The following is a 26341-nucleotide window of genomic DNA, read 5'->3' on the forward strand; positions in this document are numbered from 1 at the left end:
ATGAGGAATCTGAAGGCTGTAATTTGGAAGTTTGAAATCTCTTACCCTTCTCTCCCCAGTATACTTAGCCCAGGACTTTTGGTTCCTGGTACCAGTCTCTGGGTAAAGTTGAGAGATGTAATGATTTATGGATAGTGGAAATTATCATATCAACCCTACTTTAATTATCTTAGTCTCAAACAAGCTAATGAGGGATTGTCTGAAATAAAGCAGTTGTTGAATGGCCATCCCATTTTACTGTAAAAATTGAAGCTCTTGATCAGTCAAGTCTGACTTCTAGTTTTGGTTAACACATGATTCAGTAAGAACTTTGATTATTCACCAGCTGCTGTAGCGGCTAACAACATATTGCTGTTCACCACGAGGCCTGGGGGAAAAAGAGAGATGGAGTCTGAGAACTAGAAGTGAAGGTTCTACTAGAGGCATCAGGGAAGGGAAAGAGGCAGTCCCCAGCCCAGCCAGTATGGACCCCAGAGAAGATGATGAAGAGCGTACCAGATGAGTACTCTTCTCCTCATGAAGAGTCAGCTCTCAGAAATTAAAGTTTTGGGATTTTTTTTACAGTAGAATTTTTTTTTCCTCATAGGAGTCACAAAGACTACCTAGAAATCATCTTCTCTTCAGAATTGTCACTCAAAATCTCACCAGCACCCAAGTGAGAATTGTTAGGGGTCTCTTTTTAATGTATACATTTATATGTATATTAAGTTACACAAGTAATGTAGCTCTTTGTAGACAAATCAGAAAATGCTGCAGCAAGTATCAATTTAAAAATTCTTGTGGCCCTCACCCCTGTAATCCCAGCAGTTTGTGAGGCCGAGGTGGGTGGATCACCTGAGGTCAGGAGTTCGAGACCAGCCTGGCTAACATGGTGAAACCCCATTTCTACCCTGTTTCTACGTGGTGGTGCATGTCTGTAATCCCAGCTACTCGGAAGGCTGAGGCAGGAGAATCACTTGAACCAAGGAGATGGAGGTTGCAGTGACTCAAGATTGCGCCATTGCACTCCAGCTTGGGCAACAAGAGCAAAACTCCGTCTCAAAATAAATAAATAAATAAATAAATGCCTGTAATCCCAGCACTTTGGAAGGCCGAGGTTGGTGGATCACCTGAGGTCAGGAGTTCAAGACCAGCCTGGCCAACATGGTGAAACCCTGTCTCTTCTAAAAATTAGCTGGGTGTGGTGGTGCATGCCTGTAGTTCCAGCTACTCGGGAGGCTGAGGCAGGAGGATCACTTGAACTTGGGAGGCAGAGGTTGCAGTGGTTGCAGTGAGCCGAGATCGCACCATTGCACTCCAGCCTGGGCAACAGAGCAAAACTCGGTCTCAAAAAAAAAAAAAAAAAAAATTAAAATCACTTAGTATCTCGCTGGGTATAATCACTCTTAATATTTTGCTATATTTCTTTTAGGAATTTATGCACGTAGATTTAAAAATAAAAGCAGTGTTTTACTACTTTATAATCTACTTTTTAGTTCCAGTATTCATTTTAGCATCTTTTCATGCCAATATATTTAGAAGTCATTTTGATATTTTTTTAGAATAATTTTATTCCCTTTTTGGAAAATAGTACACTGTTGGTTTTTTAAAAAAATCAATCATATGATGAAACAGCATTTTTTAAATCTATTTATTTTTTGAGACGGAATCTCAATCTGTCACCCAGGCTAGAGAGCAGTGGCATAATCTTGGCTCACTGCAACTTCCACCTCCTGGGTTCAGGCAATTCTCCTGCGTCAGCCTCCTAAGTAACTGGGATTACAGGTTAGCACCACCTCACCCGGCTAATTTTTTGTATTTCTAGTAGAGACAGGGTCTCACCATGATGGCCAGCCTGGTCTTGAACTCCTGACCTTTCAAGTGATCCACCTGCCTCGACCTCCCAAATTGCTGGGATTAGAGTCATGAGCCACCACGCCTGCCAGAAACAGCTTTTACAAGTCACTCAGAATTCCACTTCTGAGAAACAACTGTGATCAGCATTAGGCTAATATCATTCCAGATGAATAGACTGATTAACTTATGTCTTTCCATGTGAATATATGTATGTTACTGAATTTTACTTGAACTAAGAAGTAATAGAAATTCAGGAGACCCTGAAGAAAAGCCACTGAATTTTGTATGTCCATTTATTCTCACAGGAAATTAATTCCTAAAAAGTTCCTCCTACAAGATTAAAATAGAGAACATACTTAATTTTGAAATTATTTCTTTAAACCATACATTTCAGCTGAAGCCTCATTTATTTACTCGCTGCCATGAAAGATAGAAAAATAGAAAACTTTTATGTCCTATCTCTCCTCCACCTGTGCTTCAGTATATGATAGTTAATATTAATGTTTTTACACTGTCACCTATTTAAACATAATTTTCACAATTTAATTTTAGTTGTATAGATACAGGATTTAATACTAATTTAAATGGATATAGTTTAATAGTAGTAATTATCTATAATATAAATATATGATAGTTTGCATACTACTAGATTCAGCAGATACAGGATTTCCTACTATTCATTTCTCCATTTTTAAACATCTTGTAGTTGTGTTTTTGTTGTTTTGAGAGTGGTTGATGCCTTCTTGCCTGTTGAGAATCTTTGCTGAATTCCCTCCTTACTTGTACTCCAGTGTCTTCCAGCATTGGTAATTAGAAGATGAGGGGCAATAAGATTTTTCTTCTGTAGAACCTGGTTTGCTTTTATGCCTAGAGGTTTGTTTTATAATTTAAAGGAAGAAATAGATTATTTCAAACAGAATAAGATTGCCTAAACAATGGTGTATTTTCTGCTCTAAAGAATCTTTTGCAAGCGCATTTCCAGACTTGAACGTTCACTTGCTAAGGAAAGAAATCCTACAACTTAACTTACGCCTGCTGGGAATTTGACCAAGTAGCACAGTTAGGGAATACCTGAAAGGATATTGGATTTCTTGGAATTGGAGGAGAGAGCTTTGACAGATCCAGGGGGGCTTTCCATCATAGGGAGTAGGAAATAAGGGTATTTTGAGGGAAAATAATTAGGAGAAGGCTTGCAGGCCTAATTTACTACACCCAATGACTTCCATCCAGTCCATGTCTTCAGTCATAGTTTCTCAAGTTTACTTGCCTAGATTGGTTATTTTGGCCATAAGTTTAGTGCATGTTCAGTGAGTAGTGAATGTTCAAATTTTAGATTTTTTTCTTTCTTCGCTTTTCTCAACACCTTAAAATCATCTTACTAGAAAACCTATTTTGCAGTCACTTTTGGAAACGTTCCCACTATACCAATAACCTAGAATTACTGTCTTCAGCTTTTTAATACAAAAAGCATACACAAATAACTTTTGCTGTATCTCCATTATTGGTGTATCGTTACGAGGTAGGCACTCTGGAGCCAGCCTTACTGGGGTAAATCTTGGCTCTGTCATTCCTAGGCAAGTTATTGATCAATCTTCCTGTGCCCCACTTCAGTTTTCTGAACTATAAATGGGTCTAATAGTAGTATCTACCTTATATGGTGACTATAGATTAAATGCGTACTCTGTGCTAACTGCTTAGAATGGTGCCTGCCTGGTACACAGTCCATGCTCAATCAAAGATAGCTATTTTTTTCTGTCTTTATATGATTTTACATATATGATTTTATGCTACATAAAATTTTTCTCTACTTGATTCAAGATGGCCCTGTGAAAGTTATATTCTTATCCAAGTATTTTTAAATCATTAGATTTAAAGTATTAGATTTCCTCTCCTCACTAGCCTTTCTAGTCTGAAGAGTTAGTAGCAGCTGCATAAATTTATAAGGTCATTATTTTTTGTCTTGGTTGAAGTTTAGCCGTTACTTAACAACTTGAAAAAGAAATACCACCACCCCAAACAGTAGATACCCCTTATCTGTGGTTTCTCTCTCCATTATTTCAGTTACTCATGGTCAAACATGGTCCAAACATATTAAATGGAAAAATCCAGAAATAAGCGGTTTATAAGTTTTAGATTGCATGCTGTTCTGTCTATTGTGATAAAATCTTGCCCTATCCCACCTCACCCTGCCCGCGGTATGAATCAGCCCTTTGCCCAGTGTGCCCATGCTGCACAGTTATGTATGTATAGGAAAAAACATATGCTAAGATTCAGTACTGTGTGTGGTTTCAGGTATCCACTTGGGGGCCTTGAAACGCATCTCCCTCAGGTAAAGGGGGAAGTACTGGAATATGTTATGCTGATCAAAAGTTGAAAACTCAGCCAGTATGATGACAGCCCTTGGCTATGTACTTCTCTTGAAACTCATTGAGTTCAGAGACCTGAAAGTAGATCTTCACTATTTTCCTTTCCATGATTTTTTTAAAAAGACACATTAGGAGTGGGGCATACGTACGGTTGTGTCTCTTCGGAGAACTGTTCTTACTGCCATGTACACATGAAGAAAGTTCTTGATAATCTTATGGAAATGTCAGAAGTCACTATCTGGTACCTACAGACAGCTCTTGCTCCCACCAGCATCCACGCTGGGAATCTGATTGCTTCAGGATATTTTAAACAACTGTGGACAAGGCTTTGTCCTCAAGTAAGGTTTGTAGTTCCTTCTAAAATCAACCAAGATTACAGAATATGATGCATCAAATTTGGCTAACTATGTAGAATTCCGAAGTATTCTGTTAAAAAAGTAAAGAATAGTATATTTGAAAGAACAGTCCCCAATGTTAAGAATTCTTTAACAAAAACCATTCAAACCATACAGTCTCAATTCAAGTTGGCCTAAAGATACAAAATCATATCTACTCAGACTCACAAACCTTCAACAAATGAGTAAAAAAGCAATATGCTACTTCATTTAGCAGTTCATGTTGTTTGTCATAATCTCTCAGTAACCAGGGTTTCTTGAAAATGGTTGTAAACTACAAGAGAACAAAGATGAGGAAGTGCAAAATATTGTAACTGAACTTCCTCCATCAAAGCCTACCGGCTGTGAATTTAGGGGCCAAGACTAAAATCTCAAACTGCTGTATTTCAGCATTCACAAATACATAGTTGTAGTGTGACACTAAATCATTATTGTGTAATTATTATTACTTATTTCCTATTTTAATACTGTGAGAAATTTAGACATTGAATTTCTAAAACTGTTACTATTTGTTGGTACACAATCAATTTCTAACTGTATGATTACATATTTAAAAATTTTTTTCTCTATGTTAGAAAAAAATTCAACACCATTTTCCATGTGGTTTTAATTTTATCAAACTGTAGGAATTTTGGAAACTGTCTTTGCCTACATGTTGGAAGAAAATATTTTTTCTGGAATAGCCAAATCTTTCATACTTTAACTATTGGATCAGCTTCTTCTTGTGTAGAGTGTGTATTTCTACAAAAGAAAGGGTGGCAACTGTAAGATTTACATAAAACATTTACAGTTTGCCTTATTGAGCAATTTGCCTGCTTAGCAATAGAATACAGGTTTAAAAATAGATGTATGTCATGGCACGTATATACCTATGTAACAAAACTTAAACGTTCTGCACATGTACCTCAGAACATAAAGTATACTAATAAACAAAAGGTGTGTATATGACCAGACTAATTTCTCAGAGAGCAAGTGGAGCATGCTTGCTTCCTTGCTCTCCAAGGCCACTCTTAATATGCAAGATGTTTTACAGGAAAACTTGTCAATTCTCACTTTATCTTCAGCACAAGCATCTGAACAAGTGGAAACTAAACTTTAAGCCTAGGATATGTTTGTCTTTTCAAGAATGGTTTAGTGTCTACACATAGCCAAAGGCAGCGATATGAACTGGACAACTCTAGAAAGTAACAAGAAGTTTTTCCAACTCACCCTGGAGACTTGTCATTAACCTAAAGTGACTGAGTGCCAACTTACCAGTTGCTTACTTTGTACTTTGGAGCCACACTGGTACCTGAAACACGGGCATTCAGAACTAGCTAAGGGAGTCCATTTAGAGAATTGGACTGCCCAAGGTAGAGAGGTGCTATTACCCTTTGGGGAAAGTCTAGCTAGTAGATATTTTAAAAAATAAAATGGGCCAGGTGCAGTGGCTCACACCTGTAATTCCAGCACTTTGGGAGGCTGAGGTGGGTGGATCACTTGAGGTCAGGAGTTCGAGATCAGCCTGGCCAACATGGTGAAACCCTGTCTCTACAAAAAATACAAAAATTGGGTGTGGTGGTGCATGCCTGTAGTCCCAACTACTTGGGAACCTGAGGCAGGAGAATCACTTGAACCCGGGAGGTGGAGGTTGCAGTGAGCCGAGATCATGCCTTTGCACTCCAGCCTGGGAGATAGAGTGAGACTCCATCTCAGTAAAAAATAAAATAAAAATAAAAAATAAAGCAAGAACAGCACAAGGCAGTATATAATGAGCTGTTCAGTTATGTAGCACATGCTGCAAATGCTGTTCAAAGTCAGGGAAGAGAAGTGTTTCTGAGCTGGTACAGTTAGTGCCTTTCCTTCAGTCCTGCACTTAGTCTGAGCAGTGTCTTGCTGTGAAATTGAAAAGGCCAACCTGTGAGTGGACACAGCTTGTGTGTGTCTGGCCAGTAGCCTGCAGCTGTAAATGTAGCTCCCCCTCTCTCTTGGATTAGGGCCTTGTGCAGTGAATAATTTGATAACCCTATGACATAACCACACTAACCCAGCTTCCTTCTCTGAGCTTCCTTCTCTGCCTCAGAGATTTAAGTGTTCAGATGGACATGTCAATAGCTCCCAGAAGGATTTGCATAGATCCCTGGTATATACATTTTGGAGGATACCTTTTAATTGAACCCATCTTTGTCCATGTCCTTCCTTTTGTTTTTGTTTTCCCATCTTTCCAACCATTTTTGGTATCTCCTAATGTGCCAGTCACAGTGCTGTGCACAAACTAGGTGCTTAGATAGGTATTAAATAAAGTACTTCACATACAATAACCCATAAATGATGAAGAGAATAATGTTAAAGGATATTTTACAACACTGGGAAATATGCATTCAGTTAACCTTAATGAGAAGGGGGACAGATGATACTTGTTGTAGATTTGAGTACTACCGAGGTCATGTTTTTAGGGATTTCTTTGGTGCTTTTCTAAACACACAATGTAATGTTAACTTTATGGATGCTGTGTTTTCTCACCCGGATAAAATACTATGCTACTATACACTTTGACTCCAAGCATCTCCTGCCTCAATCCTCTTCCAAGTGTACCACGTCGGTTTCTTCCCACCCTGTAGTGTAGCACCTCAGCATAGTACATGTAGCTTTGCAGAGCTGGGTATCTAGTTTGTATCATAACATTCAAACCAGACCACTTTGTGAATAACTGAAGCAAGAGTTTTGTTACTGGACATCGGGATTTAAGGAAAACTAAAGTGTCCTTGTAGATGAAACTTAGCCTGGATTTACTTTTTTCATTTTCCAGCTCCTCTCCATTATCAAGTAGCAAGCAGGGAGCAAGTCATTTCCAGTACAATGGGTAGAGGAGTTGTGATGGGTACAGTATGGAGAACATTAAAATCATGACACTTGGTTTTACTTTTTATTTTCTGTCTGAATTTTCATTCAGATTTTTGTGCCCCATATTGAAAAACAGAAAAGTGTTGGAAAAGCCAAAATAAATAAATAAATAAAGTGCTCTAATCTCTCCAAAGGATGTCTTTGACCTACATGTGCTATACCCTGAGAGTTACCCAGAGCAGAGGCACCTCACGTGAGAGGAGCACATGACACAGAGCCAGTGGAGGATTCTTCTGCTGGTTAACGCATTATGAGAAGGAGCTGGCCAGGGCAATTACATACAACCAGTTTAGGTCACATGAGACTCTGACAGTCTTAGAAGACTGAAGGGCAGGTATATAGATATATAAAAGTGTTCATGAATACTTATTACCTGCAGCTCATCCATTTTCCATAAAGATTTTCATTTAAGGGTAAAATTTCACAAAATCATGAACAGTATTTCTGTGATCAGATAAGATGTATTCTCTATATACCAGTGTCCATTATATCACATGGGCATTTTTACAGGCACAGTAATATTAAGGTCAAGATATTTAGTGATTCCAGCAACAAAACCAAATATTAATACATGGAGTATGAAACAGATAATTCTGTCACATTGAAAGCGTATGTCATCTGGTCCTCAGAACGCTGTCTAGTAGTTTTCCACTGTACTATATTTAACAGAGGCTTTTTATAAATACAATGATACCAATTAGTAATTTTTCCACTTCTGGTGGGTGACCATCATAGATACTAGAACACATTATCAATGATATGAGTGATGGTTTTATATTGCATGGGTGGAAATTGATCCTCCTGATTTTGGTGTGGGATACTACTGAATACCCAGGGTAGACTGCCTGTTAAACTGCATGTGGTCCTAACTTTTAAAATCATGCACCCCATCAATAAAAGTTAGTTTGGCTTTTATTAAAGTTCTATGTGGTGAAAATTTTTAATCCTTTGTGATATAAAACATTTTAATTTTTTTAATTGATTAATCATTTGTGACACTTTAATCCAGTGGTCTGGTAGTCAGTTCAGCTTAAGTCAGTACTTAACTTTGAATGCCTCATAAATAAAAGGACATCACACAAGATATGTAGTTATAATGGAAAGAGTTACTAACTCTGCTTACTACATCGTGATTCTTTTTCAGTGTTATTCACCAATTATGCAAAGGGTTTTAATTGAAATTTTGCTAGTAAATGTCCATCTTCACTGATGTCAGCTGTTCTTTCAAACTAACTGAAAGATGTTGCATTATTCATGTTTAACAAATGAGTTAAAAACCCCACTGAAACTCTTTCTTTAAAGGACTTTTTCTCAAGTTTTACAAGTTTATACATAGATGTGTGTGTGTGGGGGGGGTATAACACCTTAACAGTGGTTTTGACAGCAAAATCACACCACAATGGAAACATATTCAAATATCCATTTTCAAAATGCTTTTTTTGCAGCACAAGTTTTCTAGCAATTGCTTTCACACTCATTGTTGAAATGCTCTTTGGCCTTGAAGGGATAGATGAAATGTGTTCATACAAAAATCTCTGCCAGATAGGCTGCCACTTCAGCCCCTTGTCATGACAACAACAAAAAAGGTCAGCATATTTGGAAGACTACCATTTTGTAAAAGAAAAATGTGTTTTTAAGTTATCTTTAAGTTATTCAGGTCTTTCAAAACATAAAAAATCTCTTATGTTTTAACAAAGATACTTAGTAATGACTCCTTAGAACTCCTGGACATGACCACATGTCCCTGTGATGACCACACAGGGACATCAGACAAATCCTGGCACCATTGTTACTCTGAGCATTAAATATGACAAAACGTACGATCTTTGTCATCCTCAGATTATACACATAGGTTTTGATAGTTTCTCTCTGTGCCCCGTGGATGATGTGTGCCCCATACTTCAGATACCAAGGTCTCTACCAGTGTAGACCACTTAGGGGGGCGTTAAAAAACCTTGGCCAGGCCAACCACAGTGGCTCACACCTATAATCCCAGCACTTTGAGAGACCAAGGCAGAAGGATGACTTGAGCCTCGGAATTCAAGACCAGCCTGGGAATCTAGATCTTGTCTCCACAGAAAAATTCAGAAATTAGCCATGGTGGCGTGTGCTTGTAGTCCCAGCTACTCGGAAGGCTAAGATGGGAAGATCACCTGAACCCTGGAGATCAAGGCTGTAGTGAGCTATGATCATGCTGTGTACTCACTTCAGCGTGGGCAAAAGGGTAAGACCCTGTCTCAAAAAAAGAAGAAAAAAATTGGTCACGTCTCAGACCAATTAAATCATAATGTTCAATGGTGAGATCTAGACATCAGAGTCTTTTTTTTAAGCTCCCCAGGTTTTGCTGATGTTCAACCCAGTTTGAGAAGCACTGATCAGCACTTTCCAAACCTTAATCTGCACACAGATCACCTGGGAATATTGTTAACCTGGAGATCCCTATACAGTGGATCTGCGGAGAGGCCTAGAGGTCTGCGTTTCTTACAAACTCTAAGGTGATGCAGAAACTGCTCATGGGTGGACCACTTTGAGTCCAAGAGCTACGCCAGCCCTCCGCTCTGTTCTCTGATTCATTCTCTCGGACTCTCAAGGCTGTGGGTGGGCCACGAAGCTGTAGCTGTGTCGAGAGGAGCCTCAAGCTGCAGTCATTGCTGCTTCATGCCACAGGGAATTTTATTGTGAACACTAAATAACATTTTTCTCATCTGTAAAAGCAGGATAGCAGTCATATGTGTCCTTGGCTTTTCCACTTTATTTATTGAAGAAAGCAGGGAACATAGTATGGTTTTGGGCTCCTTATTGCGAGATGAGTTTAACCCTACTATGGAGAAGCCAGGAATTATTACTTGGCTGCCTCAAAAAATGTTGAATTATAAGGATGTGAAGAAGAACAATCAAAAAGATTATTGATAGCATTGATGGGAATTTGTTTTTATTTTCAGATCTTTAAGCATTCGTACCTTTCACATAAAAATAAAAACTTTCAAATAAAGTAACACTTATGACTCTAAGGTGTTACTTATATGTTGGGTTAGTATTCAGCCCCTACTATTGATAACACCATACCTGTGTTAAAATGTTTTAAAAAGTATAATAATATAGCTGCTTTCCCAAGTTCCATGAATGGCCCCAGCAGCTCTGGTCCCACCCCAGGACATCCTGGCCTTTTTGTGATCCAGCACCTAAAAGGCTGATGTGAGGCATGACAAGGAAAGTCCGGGGCCTTGCTCTGTTCTATTTGACCGGTACCAATACCATACCACTGGTTAAATATTTTAATTTCACTTTAACCATGTTTGAATGTGTAATCATAAACGCAAGGCATCTCAGCCATTATATAAAGGTTAAGAGACTGGTCCTAGACCATAACAGAGGCTTAACCAGGCCTTCCAACTGCTTTTTCTGTCCTGTACTGGTCATTGTATCATCTTTACCTCAGTCTTGTTAGATCACATTTCTGGACAAATATATAAGAGGGCAAGACAGCACAGTTCCATTGTAGAAATATTTATTGATCTAACATGAAAATTGTATTAGACTGCAAGAAATATTAGACAGTCTCTGACCTAATTTACTGCATTGTTGGAAATCCTTTATGTACAAAACATGATCAGTTGAAAAGCAATGACAGGCACGATATAGCTTGGTGCCCAACAATTGTGCTGTGAAGATTGTGAATAGCCCAAAAGAAAAAAATAATCAGGAAAGGCTTAATTACAGGAGGATGGATAGGATTCTGGAAAGTCTGAGGCCCTACTATACATCCATTCTTCACCAGATCTATAGGTTAGCACTTCCTGTGCAGTGTTTACTGGCAACCCACTCAGATTGTTTCTGCTTAAAATTTTGAATATATTGCTTGAAATTGCCCTTTTTTACAAAAAAAATTTATTGCTATATAATTCATCTATCTTAAATCTGCTATTAATGAATAGAAAATAGAATAATATTTTCATGAAATGATAATTAACCCAGTTTAAGGATTCAGAAATTTCTGTCTATATGTGCAGTGGTTTATCACCTCATACCACCATATCAGCTCTGTTTTCACTGCCCCTTCTTTTCTTTTCTTTTCTTTTCTTTTCTTTTCTTTTTTTTTTTTTTTTTTTTTTTTTTTTGGGGTGGGGGAGATGGAGCCTCACTCTGTCAGCCAGGCTGGAGTGCAGTAGCGCCATCTCAGCTCACTGCAAGCTCCGTCTCCCAAGTTCATGCCATTCTCCTGCCCTAGCCTCTTGAGTAGCTGGGACTACAGATGCCTGCCACCACGCCCGGCTAATTTTTTGTATTTTTAGTAGACACGGGGTTTGTTTTCTTTCTCCTGAGTCTTCTGCCTTAGGTTAAAAGAGATGAATTTCTTCCTCTAACTCATATATTTTTTAACAAGAGATTGGTTTAATAAAAAATGTTGATGCTCTGGAAAGATCGATATTTCTACCAACAAGTGAAGGGAATTTTTAAATATTTAAAATGTACGTAAGTGGTGCCCCTAGAAATGAGAGAGAAGAATGAAACAGTCATTATATACTATCCACATACACTCCTTGTTTGCAAACACAGAAGAGGTTAGTGAGAGGTTATCTTTCCTCTGAGAGGCAGTTTCTGTATAGGTTCCTCCGAGTGAAGATCAGAATGTTATCAGACACTGGCTGTAGCTCAGATGACACAGTAAAAAGGAAGTAGGGGCTAAATTTAGAAATTACATGAAAGCGTTTCAAAAATAGATATATAGCTAAGAACACATAAAAGAGGCAATATGCATTTTTATCTTCTTGAAAAAACAATGCAAGTTGCTAAGTTTTGTTTTGTTTTGTTTTTTTTCTTTGAGTTATTTAAACATGGATTTGGTTTGATTTCATGACCACTGCTGCATCACCAATTACTTTAGCTTTTCATGGGAAGCTCATCAGAAATCAACGGGAAGAGCATGCATGGATATACTATCTGGTAAAGTCTTCATGCACATATATTTCCATATCTTAAACAAGGTTTTATTCAGGTTGTGGTCTTTGCCTGTTTCAAAAACTCAACGTTGAGATGAATGCAATGTAATGAAATTCGGCCTTTTCTGTAGAGAAAAAAAACTGTTTCTATGTCACTTTAAGTCAACGTGCTTCCAGTTGCAAAACAATTACAACTGTAAAATAGTCACTGTAATTATTATATGTAACCCGTATCTTGAGAATTTAAAATGGCATTTTCTTAAACTAATAGTGCTGCAGCATGTTGGTAAAAACCATAGAAATGATTAACACTCAAGAGGGTTGTTTTACTGAATACAAAAAAAGGGTTGTGTGAGGACATTTCAGTATCATTCCTCCTGAGTCATATCTGACGTACAAACCAAGGATTGTTTCTGTTTACTGACCCATTAATGTGTGCCTATTACTATACTGTTTTGTATATATTATTACATTTAATCTTTACAACAGTGCTGTGACATAGTTATCATTACCTCATTGGAGGGATAAGGAAATTGAGGCATGGAGAGATCCCAAAGCAAGGAAATGGGAACATAGTTTGATTCCATGTGTTTGACTCCAAAGCCGTAGACCCTTATCCACGTGCATATGAACACCCTTGACAACCCAAACCACGTGGTACCATTTGGCACTTAAGGCATGCCTTAGTTCCCTTGTTCAGATTTGTGTGTGTTGGAACTCATAGCACAAGCATCTAGGGCATAAATTAAAGGGCTAGTGGGGAAAGAACATTAGAAGATCCCAGGTGCACAGTTTTTAATTGATTCTAGCCAGGAAGCTGAGAAAATGCCCACTGGTAGGAGTCAGATTCAGCATAATTCTCAGTTCTATTGAGAGTTCATAAGCTTCCTCATCTCATGACACAACAACAACACCAGACTTATGGGGAGTTAGGCATGGGGGTAGGGTGCAAACTCATTATTTCAGGGTCAGGCAGGTAATGAGAAGCTGGCCAGGTTCTATTATTTGCCACAGCATTGTTTGTTTTTGCATTATAGAACATAGAATATTTTTCACCTTCATAGAAATGTATGTACTCTCTCATTATTCTTGACAATTGTGGGAAGCTGTTGGCAGTCTTCTTAGCTACAGTCTGTTGTCCTCTTGGAATATGGTGCAGTGTTGCTGGGACTTCTAATCTGTCAAGAGAATTAGGACATCTGTTTTTTGGGTGTGTTTTTTGTTTTTGTCGTTTTTAATGCTAATGCTCTCAATTTTAGATACTGACCCCTTTACAAAATTTTGCTGTATCAGGTAGATGTGCAGACCGTTATCTCACATTTAGGCCTCTTACAGCTTGCTCAAGTCTTCCCCATGGATAGGTTGATCATAAGTCCTAGTTTGCCTGAGATACTTGTGTTTACACCTGTTGTCCCTGCCTCCCACCTGTTTAGCATTTATTCCAGTTTTTTAATTTTTTAATGAAGCATTCTTATTAATAGCTGCATTAAAATAATCCAGGATGTATTTAACAGACATCCACTTTGTATTTCTAGATTCTGCCTTTGCAATTAAACAGATTTCTCACTTTACACTTAGTTGAATCTGATATCCCTTCCCAGATGCATTGTAACTGCATCTCTCTTTCAAAGACGCTATGTGGGCATTCCTGCTAATATGGAGTAAGCTGGGACAAAAGTGACTAGGGACAGCCAAACTCTTCCAGTACTTGTATCCGTCAGTCATGCTATGGTCTGGTGTGTAAGCTGCCAGGTCCACGAAGACACCACACTTCTATGAGTAGGGTCAGTGGGCAGTTGCTAGGTATATGTGAGATGTGTGTGGAAAATGAAGGCTGAAGCAGTCTTACTGTGGAGGTGTGAAAGATTTTGCTGTATCATTTACCGTTTGATGTAAATCTGTTTTATTGTTCCATAATGCTTTTATTTTGCAACATATCTTTTTGGCCATAATTTTTTTCAAAACTTGAAAATGCGTGTTTAAGAAAAATTAAGTACTGTATTTTTGTTTCTCAAGAAAGTCGATAATGTGTAATTCATATAAAATTATCAATACTTAACATCCACCATTGTAGCCATGAATATAATCAACCACACAAAATACAAAAGACACAAGTCTTCAGAAAGAGTATCAACATCTATTTCAAGAGTTTGCTGTTATTTTCAGAACACTGTGCCCAAAGATGACATTTTAGCTTGTGCAGCAGCAGAGAATGCATTTTTATATCACTCTGAGAAGCATGACTTTTCTTTTAGATCAAATGACTTTCTTTCCAAGTTAATTTAGCTCATTGTTTTCCAGGTTTTCTTATGCATGTACAAAAATGAAGCAATAGCAATTAATCTGTTAATTCTCTTAGCAGAAGAAAAACTTTGCAGGTAATTGATGGTTTGGTTTTTTTCTTCATTAATTCATGGAATCAAGATGAAGCTTTTAGAAGTTCATGCTGATAAAGTGAAATATCCAACATGGTTTTGATTGCTATAGTAAATGCTTTTTGCTTCTTTAAAAAATTTTAAAAGTCAGTGTTCAAAGTAATGTATTTTGTGGTACTGATATGAGTGTAGTTTTTCATGGAGCATAGTGTCATGGTAAAATACTGCATATATTAAATTAATAAACCAATGGACCAGAAATATTCTTAGATTAGTTATGGCTCACGTCAGTCACAGTTGTATCCAAACAAGCTGCAATAATCTGTTTATGAGTTTCATCTCCTAAACGTATTTGTGAAATAATAGTATTCTGAACTAATACCAAAATATAGTTCTATGAAAATATTTGAATTGAAATATTTATGTCCTTCCATTTGAAAAACATAATAGAGTGAGATTACTTACCATTCAGCAGACCTTGTTCAAAGCTTACCAAGTATCTTAGCCAACAAGAGAGACTGTTTCTGAATTAAAACTATTAAGGTCTACCAACAAGAGCATGATTGAAAATGTCAACAGTTTCAAATTTATTGACCTAAAATGGTTAAGGCAATTTTTAAGAATGTTACACACAATTCTATGAAATAGTTAAATATCTAATATGTCAATATTGAAAAAATACAGTTATCTGAAGGATGTTAGGGACATGATGTTAGAAAGCGATACGGCTAAGAACATGACTAAACTACATGAAATACATAAAGTACAAGAAAAATATTTCTGCTCATTTTTTACTTTAAAGTCTATATTGATATATCAAAAATTTATATTTTGGGAAGAATTTTATATTTGAAAAAAAATTTTTAATGCACACACTTCCTTGAATAATATCAATGTAATAACATAGATTTGCCAGTCAATAAATACTTTAAAGACATACAACATTGTTATGGTTTGGCTCTGTGTCCCCACCCAAATCTCACCTTAAATTGTAATCCCCACTTGTCGGGGGAAGGGCCTCGTGGGAGGTGATTGGATTGTGGGGACAGATTTCCCCTTTGCTGTTCTCATGATAGTGTAGTGAGTGAGTTCTCACGAGATCTGATCGTTTCAGTGTGTGGCACCTCCCACTTCTCTCTCTCTGTCCTGCTCCACCATGGTAAGACGTGCTTGCTTCCCCCTCACCTTCCACCATGATTGTAAGTTTCCTGAGGCCTCCCATTCATGCTTCCTATACAGCCTGCAGAACCATGAGTCAGTTAACCTCTTTTCTTCATAAATTATCCAGTCTCAGGTAGTTCTTTATAGCAGTTCTTTATAGAACAGGCTAATACAAACATTAACTAGTTTGGTAGCTTTTTTATACTCAAAAGTGTATAGTAGACTAGAACTATTTTATTATACTCTCAATGGAAAGTTAACAGTTTCTCAACACTGGTCCAGGTAACTTTTTACACTTATCTATAGTATTTTCAAACTTTGGGTCTTTATTTAAAGTGACAAATTATATAATTTGTTACCAAAAAACCATGCCTTGTAGGATGTGAGTTATTTTCCTTCCCTTCTTCCTACTTAAATTCTAGGCCGGGCGTGGTGCCTGTAATGCCAGCACTTTGCGAGGCTGAGGCAGATGGATCACGAGGTCAGGAGATCGAGACCATCCTGGCTAACATAGTGAAACCCCATCTCTACTAAAAATATAAAAAATTAGCCTGGCATTGTGGTGGGCACCTGTAGTCCCAGCTACTCAGGAAGCTGAGGCAGGAGAATGGCATGAACCCAGGAGGCAGAGCTTGCAGTTAGCCGAGATAATGCCACTGCACTCCAGCCTGGGTGACAGAGCAAGACTCTGTCTCAAAAAAAAAAAAATTCTGACTGCTTCATTACTCTTTTTCATAGGATAAAGAGGTATTGCTTTTGTTTCTTTCTCTATTTTTATTAATAGAACAGTTTCTTGCTCATTAAAGGGGCATTTAAGCAAGGTATTTTAAAAGTTCTATTCCTTCCCCAAGATTCTGGGAAAGTGAGCCTTTCACTTTCAGTTTTTCCCAACACAGTTTCTTGAATGTCTGAAGCTTCAGTGGTCAGATTTCACATGGGATGTTCCAGAAAGATATTTCCTGTGTAAGACTTTGAAATTCTTGGAGCATTTGGGCCTTTTTTTAATCAAAGAGCTTGTTCTTTTTATTTTTTCACCTGTCTGAATTCTACCAACTGAACAGGGAAATCTTCTTTATCTGTTTTTCCTGTTGTCAAATAAAATAAAATTCCAAACCAGCAGCAACATACTCCTCTGGTTAATAAGATTGTAGGAACACAGACATTACAAAAGACTAAAATGATTAGGCTTTTTCTGAGATGTAACATCAGGAAATGAACCACATAACATTATGTGATCTCAGAAATGAAGATGATATGAATCTATAAAGCAGGCATTTACCTGTTATGCCAAAATGGGGAGAAATCAGTCAATCAGTTGTTTCGTTTGTGTAAAATCAATCTATAGTTGGTTGTTAGGAGTCTCAGTCTCTAGTCAGTGTTTTCAAAACATGGTTTAATACACCACCAGTCTCGTCAACAGATCTGGAGGCAAAAAAAGCTTCCATGGTCAAACAAGTTTGGAAAATCCAATAATATCCCCAGTGCTAGGCTCATGGATTTATAGCGCCTTTCTAGGTAAGGGCTATTGCTTTATTGTAACTCCTGTGTTCTGCAGCACAGACATCTGTTTGACTGTTTATAACCATTATTCTTCCCATTCTCTTACTTTGGCTTCAGAATCCATTTGTCAAATAAATAACTATTAACATTCCAATTGACTTAATTTTCCATTAACATAAGTAATGTTCCTCAAATACTCTTTGAAAGTAGCCATACAGACCATACCCTAATTGTTTTGAATTTTAATGAATATGCATATCTTTAAAGTAATCGCTCCTCAATTTTTAAAAATCAACTGTGACTTTGTATAAACTCTCTGAAGATAAACTAGTTTTTTTGGTGATATTAATAATGCGTGCGCACAAACACACACACAACACCCATACTAGGATACTACAGCATCATAATTATGAAGATAATAGTAGAACTTCAGAGAGTGCAAAATTTTACATTGTACCCCAAGATTTTATAGACTTGAAGGCAATATTCTTTGTAATGGGATCATGTAATTATATCAATCAACATACTCTGGAAGTGTTTGATGTAGGTTTTGTCATGCTGCATCAAGCATCTGACCTACAATGTCATTGATACTGATAATTACGACATTACAGACAAACATGAAAAAGGAAAATGTTAAAGAACCAAATAGAAGAATAATTACTCGGAAAATGGTAGTGGTAGGGCCAAGAAAGAGATTGAGTTCTCTGAAAAGAAAAAAACAGAATTTCAAACAATAAAGGAGGAGTATTTCCTCTACCCAAGAAGGAATCCCCATTCTATGTTGGAATGCGCAAATAAAGCCTATAGGCCAGCAAAACCAAAAGGAGAATCATATTCCAGCAAATATTTTTTGGGAAAGACGGTAGTCTTTGATTGCCTTGGTGACCATAATGAAGATTAAAAATAAAAATCTAATGATAGAAGAAACAAACAATAATGAGTTAATAAATCAATTTGTGAAGTCTTAAAGAAAGGATATGTGGCAGTTTAATAAACTTTCTTCTCTAACATTGTAATCTAGAACATTGTATTTAGCATACATTCTCTATTGGTGTCTTGTGCATTGCCTAACATGTGAGCGATAAATATTTGTTGAAATAGTTTATTGTTAATGGTACTTTTGAGATACCAGAAGATTTCATAGTAATTATAATATTTGTACTAGGCATTTTAGAAACATCTCTTTTACTTTTCCTAATAGCCCTACAACAAATTGTTCCATCTTATAGATGAGGAAACTGAGGTTCAGGAAGGTTGAGTGACTTGTCTAAAGATGTAGGGCTGGTACATGACAGAGTTATTATTGAAACCTGATTTGGTGTCAGGCTGTTGTTCAAGTTCTTCCTCTTTGCTGCTGTGGTTCCCAGAATTACTAATTTGAGATTCAGTAGTCTCCATCTAGTGCCAAGTTTAAGAAGGATGTGGAAGCTTAGCAAAGAGGAAACAGTGGATCCTTACCACTTAAAGACTCCACACAGAAGATCTTTCGTTTTCATGAGGAGCTTCAAAAGGCTGTGTCATGTAGTAATTTCTAATTTTGCTGAGCCACATGTTGAATCATAAATGTAGAGAGGTTGTTTTATGGGAGTGAGTCACTCACAATGAGAACCCAGCCAGCGGCAGTTCAGTATGACTTTGCTGTTCTTTGTCATTTATGCAGTAATGCTCAGAAAAAGATACAGCAACAACTGTCACTCTGCATATAATGTGCCTGAAAGAAGGTCAGCTGTTCAGGTTCTAATGAAGTCAGAAAATGTGAAACAGTCTGATAAATACAGTTCATGTCCAAGTTTTCTGCAGGAGATTTTATGCTAAGCAGTATTTGCAAATTTGAGAACTCAGAGATCTATTATCCAGTAAGGGCCTCCAGACAATTTCACATTTGAGCAAATTTAGGCTTGAATGACTTTCCCAGTGTCACAAGAATCTAGTGGGTATTTGTACCGTGGTTTATATTTTTTGTACTATTTTTCCTTTTTTTTTTTTTTTTTTTGGCATTTTAAGTGACTAGTAGCCTCAGGTGTCTGGCTCTTCCTTCAAGTATTTTATATGTGTTCTGTAATTTAACCCTCTAAAATAAGTGCTATTATTACCTTCATTTAATGAGTTATGAGAGGGAGGTAATTAGGAAGCAGAGGTTGAGGATGTTAAATAACTTGTACAAGATCACAGTCAGCTAGTACTGTTGGAAGTGGATTTACAACACAGTCAGTCTTGTCTCAGCATCCATCATTTCACTCTGTACTTCCTTTGAGCAGAAGAAAACAAAACCAAAAAGGCTGAGGCTGGTTTTTTTTTTTTTTTCACAGTTCATTTAGGAGTTTATGATTTTTTTCTTTAGAGTCAAATGCCAAAGGGAAATAAGCACTTAGAAAAAAAGTAGGAAGATGTGTGCTGCAGTTCAGAATTGAGATGAACTCTGATGCTGCCTTGTACTTTTTCTGATTTTGAGGTCCTCTGTGTGTGTTGGGCATCCCTTCAGACAGAGCAGGCCTAATAAGCTGGATATTTGTGTCTAAGAGCTTCCACACATGTGGAAGTTACCATTTGACTTTCTACTTCTGGGTAGGTGTGACATTCCAGTCTAAAGCCGCCTTCAAGCTGTTAATGAGATTTTGAAAATTCTTCCAAAGTGACTGTGAGATCTTTTTCATTTCACCTAAAGGCTTGGCCTGCTGTGGGCAGGGTAAGACCCACTGTGGTAGGACCTCAGTTCCTCCTTCCCTTTGCAGAAGCAAACATGGAAACATCAACACATCTAAGATTTACCTGAATTTTATGACGACTGAATTCTGAGAACAAGACATTACCACATTGGCACATCTTGCGGTTTCCATGTGGTCTTTCCCTAGAATTCTGCCAGAGTTTCTGAGAGTAGCTACTTAGTTCTCACAATGTTCCCTCTAAGCCTTGCCACCAGCTTGCTAAGAATTCTGAAAGCTAGCATTCATCATTAAATATTTCCACCCAGTATATTTTAACTGTAACTTAAAATGAAATAAAATTATATTTTACATTTTGTTTATGTGATTCATTAAATCATACTAGGAATTTTTTTTTTTTTTTTTTTTTTGTAGCGATGGTATTTCTCTCTGTTACCTAGGCTGGAATGCAGTGGCGTGATCATAGCTCACTGTAACCTTGAACTCCTGGGCTCAAGTGATCCTGCTGCCTTAGCCGCCCAAGTAGCTGGGACTACAGGCACATACCACCACGCTTGGCTAATTTTTGTATTTTTAATAGAGATGGGGTCTTGCCATGTTGCCCAGGCTGGTCTTGAGCTCCTGGCCTCAAGTGATCCTTCTGCCTCAGCCTCCCAAAGTGCTAGGATTACAGGCATGAGCCAGCACAGCTGGCCCTCCCTTGCTTTTCTGTGCACAATGTTCAAAATAAACAGGATAGTCTATTGTAATTGACTTGTTTGTTATTTGTAATATTTGAGTTGAGTTTTTTCCTTTTCGTCATTGTCTTTTTCATTAATAATTATTTAATTTAGCATAACTACTTACAATTTTTACTACTATTTCACATTTGACATTTGGACAAATAGAAAAAAGGGTCTAATTTATCTTCCTATTCTAACATAGCTAAAAAGATACTGTTTCCACATACAGAAGTTTTTTTTTTAAAACAAGAAATTGAGAGTATTGCCTTTCCATTGGGAACGTTTATATGCACAATTTAAAAAATCTGTATGTATTTTGTAAAATGCTGTCATACTTTTAAATAACTTAGAGAATCTGAGATGAAAGCTCTTACACAAATACAAATTATGGTTGATTATATTTGAATGTCATTTTCCAAAACAGCAAGGATGGAATGAAGTAACAAAGCTTAGGAGGCAGTAAAAGTGACTTAGAAATTCCAACCTGGGTGAAGGCAACATGGTGATTGCTCTGTTTTTGAAGGCAATATTCTCTCTTAGCTTTGATGGAAGTTGACTTCTGAGTAGTGGGTTTATAGCAGAGACAAAAGCTTACAGTGTAGAGGTTAATTTGAATTCAGAGTCAACTTGAAACTTTCTCACAAGACAATTTTTTTTGTTGTTTTGCAGTCAAAAGAAGGTAGCCTCTTTTAACTGTGAACAGTGGTCACAGTTTTTTAAAAGTGCCATGTTTATTTTGTCCATGCTGCTTTTGCTTGGAGGGGTCATTCATCTTCATCTTTACCTGCCAGCTAAATCCTATCTTCTCTCTGACACCTCGTTTGACCTCCTCAGTCCATACACAGTTGCACTTATGCCACCCCCCTGCAGCATCGCTCATGTGCATATGTAACTGCATTCTGTCCTGTATTGTGTGATACAGTTATTGTGTAATATAGTAAGTTCATGTTTTGCTCAGGGGTACTGGGTGCTCCCAGAGGGACAGTGTCTTAACATTTTGGTGCTCCATGCATTGTAGATGTATTCATTATATATTTACAATCATACAGCTTGTGGCTAGATGAGCTCTTTGGTGATTTGGTTCAATCGCCTTTTCTTATGAACACAGAAAATTAAGTTATAAAGAGGAAAAGTAGTTTCTCCTAAAGTTTATGGCCAGTGTTATGGGTAAAGCCTGAATTAGAAGTTAGAATTCCTAATTTCTAGTGTAGTTCAGTTCTTCCCTCCCTCCTTCCTTCCCTCCCTCCCTCCCTCCCTCTTTTCCTCCCTCCCTTCCTCTCTCCCCTTCCCTCCTTCCCTTCCTTCTTTCCTTCTTTCCTTCCAACCAACCAACAAATATTTGTTGAACATCTGCCACTTGCCAGGCACCTTGCTAGACCCTGATTATGCGGTGTTGAGCCTGTCTTGGAACTTGGAACTTAAACCATGATTAAAGAGAAAGACAACAAATATTACACTGCCTAAGAGGTAGAGCACAGCAGTGGGGATTCATTGAGGAGCCAGTGATGCTCTGTTTTCAAAGGGAGAGTCTCAGAGGGGAACAATAATGGAGGTGGGCCCCACCTGGCATGGGATTCAGGAACAGGACTCCAGGCTGGTAAGATCGTAGGTGGGATAACATGGAAGACTGCCTACACAGGGACTCAGGACAGAAAGCAGCTACAGGGATTCATTTTCCAAAATCAGAATACCAGCAAGCGCTAGGGCTTCTCAGTTACTAGATCCAGTTGTCACAGAACAGAACAAATAAGAAAGGTGATTTCTTCAGTCTCAGTGTGTTGAGCTTCCTAAAACCTTAAGTCAAGATTAGTCTGTTGGCATGGGGCTATTCCCACACAAGAGAAGAGAAGGAAGGTAAAGATTGGGAACCAGACACGGCCTAACTGGATTACATTTATTAACATTCTGTCTGCTTAATATTCTGTGAAATGAATAGTTTGGCCATGATGTCATCATGATAGCCATTCACTAACCTTGTTTAGAAGTTTGTATTTCTGCACAAAATCAGTACTGTTTCAGTAATTATCAACTGTCTGCCTCCAGTGTCCAACACAATTAGTTATTTGTGTTTAGTTGCATATTTATATATGTATACTTTGTGTATATATATTGCATTCCATAAACCCTAGTTTAATTTTGATTGTTAGGCAGTGGTGTATTCCGGCTAATTTGAGGGTTGATCATAAAATATTTTCATTGCAATCTTATTTAAAAAATTTTTAGTCTCTCTGTCTCCTTCCTGCTAAATGAATATAACCAAGTTCTTTTACATTGTTAAAAGAATGAATGGGGGTACTCAATCTGATAATGTAGATAAGACAGATAAAAAACAAATATTTTGAAAGTTTGGGTGCATAAGAGTGGAGAGGTAATTGTCATTGTTGTCCAGATTAAATTACTACTATTAATTGTTCTTCTAATGGTTTTACACCCTATTCTAAAAGTGAACTAGAGAAGCTAATGCTGATTAGTTCAGGATTCTGATTGAGTTTCTGCTTAGACATACAACACCCATACGCTGGCTATATTATATGTTAGATTATAATAGACTATAAACATAGAGGAATAATTACTCCTGCCTCCTTTTCTTTTAATAATATTATTTTAGGATTATGATAATATGTAAAAATAGTGGTCTGTGTAAGTATAACATTCTCATTGTTCTGATGGGAGAGCTGAATATGCCACCTTCCTCTAGTTTCCTCTAATCAAATCTAAGTAACGTCAAAGTTTACTCTAGAGGGAAAGATTTGGGACTGAGTTCTCGCTAAGAAAAACAAAAGATATGGAACATGACTTTATTTTAAACCAGTTTAAAGACCAGTATATGAAGGAAGTTGTTACCTGAATTGTATGTAATGTAATATGCAAAGCAAAGAAAATTTGGAAAGTAGTAGATTATTAAAACTGCCTTTTTTTTTTTTTATTTAAACAGGCTCATGCACAATTAGTTCGAGAAGTTGATGTGGAGAAGGTGTCTGCTTTTGAGAATCCATATGTAGATGCAATAAAGAGTTTATGGAATGATCCTGGAATCCAGGAATGCTATGATAGACGACGAGAATACCAATTATCTGACTCTACCAAATAGTGAGTATCCTTCCAGGAGGCCCTGTGGGTTTTTCTCTTTACTTCCATTTGGAGGTTTTGTGATTATCATAACTTCTTTATTCTGTCCTGTGTATGTCATACACGATTCAAACTTCAAAAGTTAGGGAGCATAGATATTGAACTTATGCCAACCTCATAAATCTAAATTAGATTATCAGGGACTAGTATCATGAGTCAGGGAAAATATTTCTTTTACTGTTTTCTGTTTGAAAAACAAACTCTGAAGACTCTAGGAATCTGATTTCACCAACCTGTCTCCTCCCCCAAATTGCAAACTAGCAATTCTCACATACACCATTGTGATTTGAAATCTTGTAATAATAATTTTTGATACAAAATTCAGTCATATTCATGTGCTAGAAAACACCTACACACATTAGCAACTGCAAACAAAAAATATGTTTGATTATGGCTTCTTAAAACATCAGACTTCCTGGTTTCCAGTTTTCAGATCCAGAACTTGACTGCTTTCTGGGAGCCACTATTATGTTGATGGATAGGTTTTCCTTTGCATGAAAATTGCATGTGAGTCTAATTTCTAATTCCAGAATTATTTTGTGAGCTGGCATTCAAACTCATGTCCTGGGAAATATTTGCATCCTAGAAATCTGTTACTTTTCTGCAATAAATCTCACCTAACAGAAAGGAAGTAAAGATTTGGCAATCATTGGATTAATGTGATCAATGTAGGCAGCAATGTAGATAACCAGGCACCTGAATAGTGAGTTTTCTTTTGGTAGTATTTAGCCAGGTTTCTGTCTACATTAGTTATATTAATACAGCATCTGTCTCTTGTTTTTTGGTTCTGGGCAGACAGAAAAATGGGTAGAAAATAATCAGCAGCCTTATGCCAGTTCATATGATAAAGTGATCCACTGGATGAGAGCGGGCCCTTGGGGAAAATAAGAGGCCCTGATAGGCTGCTTGACATCACTCAGAAGTGCATAGAAGATTCTAAGAGCTATATGACTCTGTTTTTTCAGTAAAATTGTCATGCTTTTACTCTTAATTCCAGGCATTTATATAAGATATGATTCACATCAGCCACAGAAATGTTGCCTGATCAAACTATTTCTTGTATTCTTATGGTAAATTTGAATTAGGCCATTCTGAAGTGTGGCACAATGCTCATGAGCACCATATTTGTAGTAGTTAATATTTTAACTAGCATTAACCCCCTTGCGAGCCTCTGAAATGTGTACTTTCTTCATTCTTCCTTTCATCGTCCTTCCACACCTTCATATAGTTCTTCTCATTTCTGGTCTTTCTCTTCTGCTTTCTTGCCTGCCTGCCTTCCATTCGGCTCTTCTCCCTCCCTCTGTCCTTTGTCCCTTTGTTCCTTCCTCCTGGGCTCCCACTGTATAAGTTTCTGTGAGTACAGAGATGAAAAAGATGCATTCAGCTCTTGTCTTTTCTAAATTCTGCCCCCTCAACCTTTGACCAGCTGTCTTTTTTACTCCTGCCCCCTCTGTCCTTCTGTTTCTTTTGCCATTTCAAATTCCATCTATCTCCCCATGTTGCTGCTGTGTCTCATCCATCATTCCCTGTTCCCATTCATTGTGTCTCTTCTGTCTGCTTATTTACCCTCCACCCTCAGCTCTGAATCTCTCTGGCTCTCTCTTAACTGCTCTCTGTTTCTCACTTTGCTACTGTGATGTCTTGCCCTAGCCTTTAAGACTAACTCATCCTCCATTATAAAGTTACATTTACTGATAAATTATTCACCTTGCATCATTTTTCTTCTAACCTCTATCTTTTAACTTTTAATTTCAGTCTTATCTTTTCCCCTCCTTACCTGTTGTATTCTTTACCTGTCATCTGTAACTGTTCTCCCTACAGAGAGTCCGCTACTGGGCCGTCAGAGCCCCCCAAGTTACATTTACTGATAAATTCTTCACCTTGCATCATTTTTCTTCTAAGCTCTATCTTTTTAATTTCAGTCTTATCTCCTCCCCTCCCTACCTGGTCTACTCTTTACCTGTCATCTGTAACTGTTCTCCCTACAGAGAGTCCTGCTACTGGGCAGTCAGAGGCCCCCAGTATCTAGTAATTATGTGCTTACTAGGGTTACATCTCTCCCCTTAGGGTTTGCCTCCTTCTCCTGGGTTGGACCTTCTGAGAGGGTCCTCTTTGCACCTAGGACACCTGTATTGGACTATGGATATGTTCTTGAGACAAGACTTCATCATATCTCTGATGACATACCCTCAGTTTAGATTTGTGAATTTCTAGACATGGAACCATTAGTTAGTATGAGAATTGGATGCTGCCACATCTAACTTGCTTAGGGCAGGAGCTCTCCTAGATAGTTTCTCCAGACCTGTCCATGCCGTGATCCTGGGAAAAGCTGCTGTCCTAGAGTTCTGTCAGTGCAGGCTTAGTCTAC

General features: G+C 37.6%; 1 protein-coding gene across 1 annotated transcript in view; it reads left to right on the forward strand.

The window, feature by feature from the left end:
- Nucleotides 1-26341, forward strand: part of GNAQ (G protein subunit alpha q) — a 323471-nt gene that overhangs the window by 199570 nt on the left and 97560 nt on the right. The window contains exon 3 of the mRNA XM_007969549.3: nucleotides 23780-23934. Coding sequence (XP_007967740.1) covers nucleotides 23780-23934 — 155 coding nt within the window. The remainder of the gene's footprint in view (nucleotides 1-23779; nucleotides 23935-26341) is intronic.

The sequence above is a fragment of the Chlorocebus sabaeus genome, chromosome 12 (assembly GCF_047675955.1).
Source record: "Chlorocebus sabaeus isolate Y175 chromosome 12, mChlSab1.0.hap1, whole genome shotgun sequence".
Taxonomy (NCBI): Eukaryota; Metazoa; Chordata; class Mammalia; order Primates; family Cercopithecidae; genus Chlorocebus; species Chlorocebus sabaeus.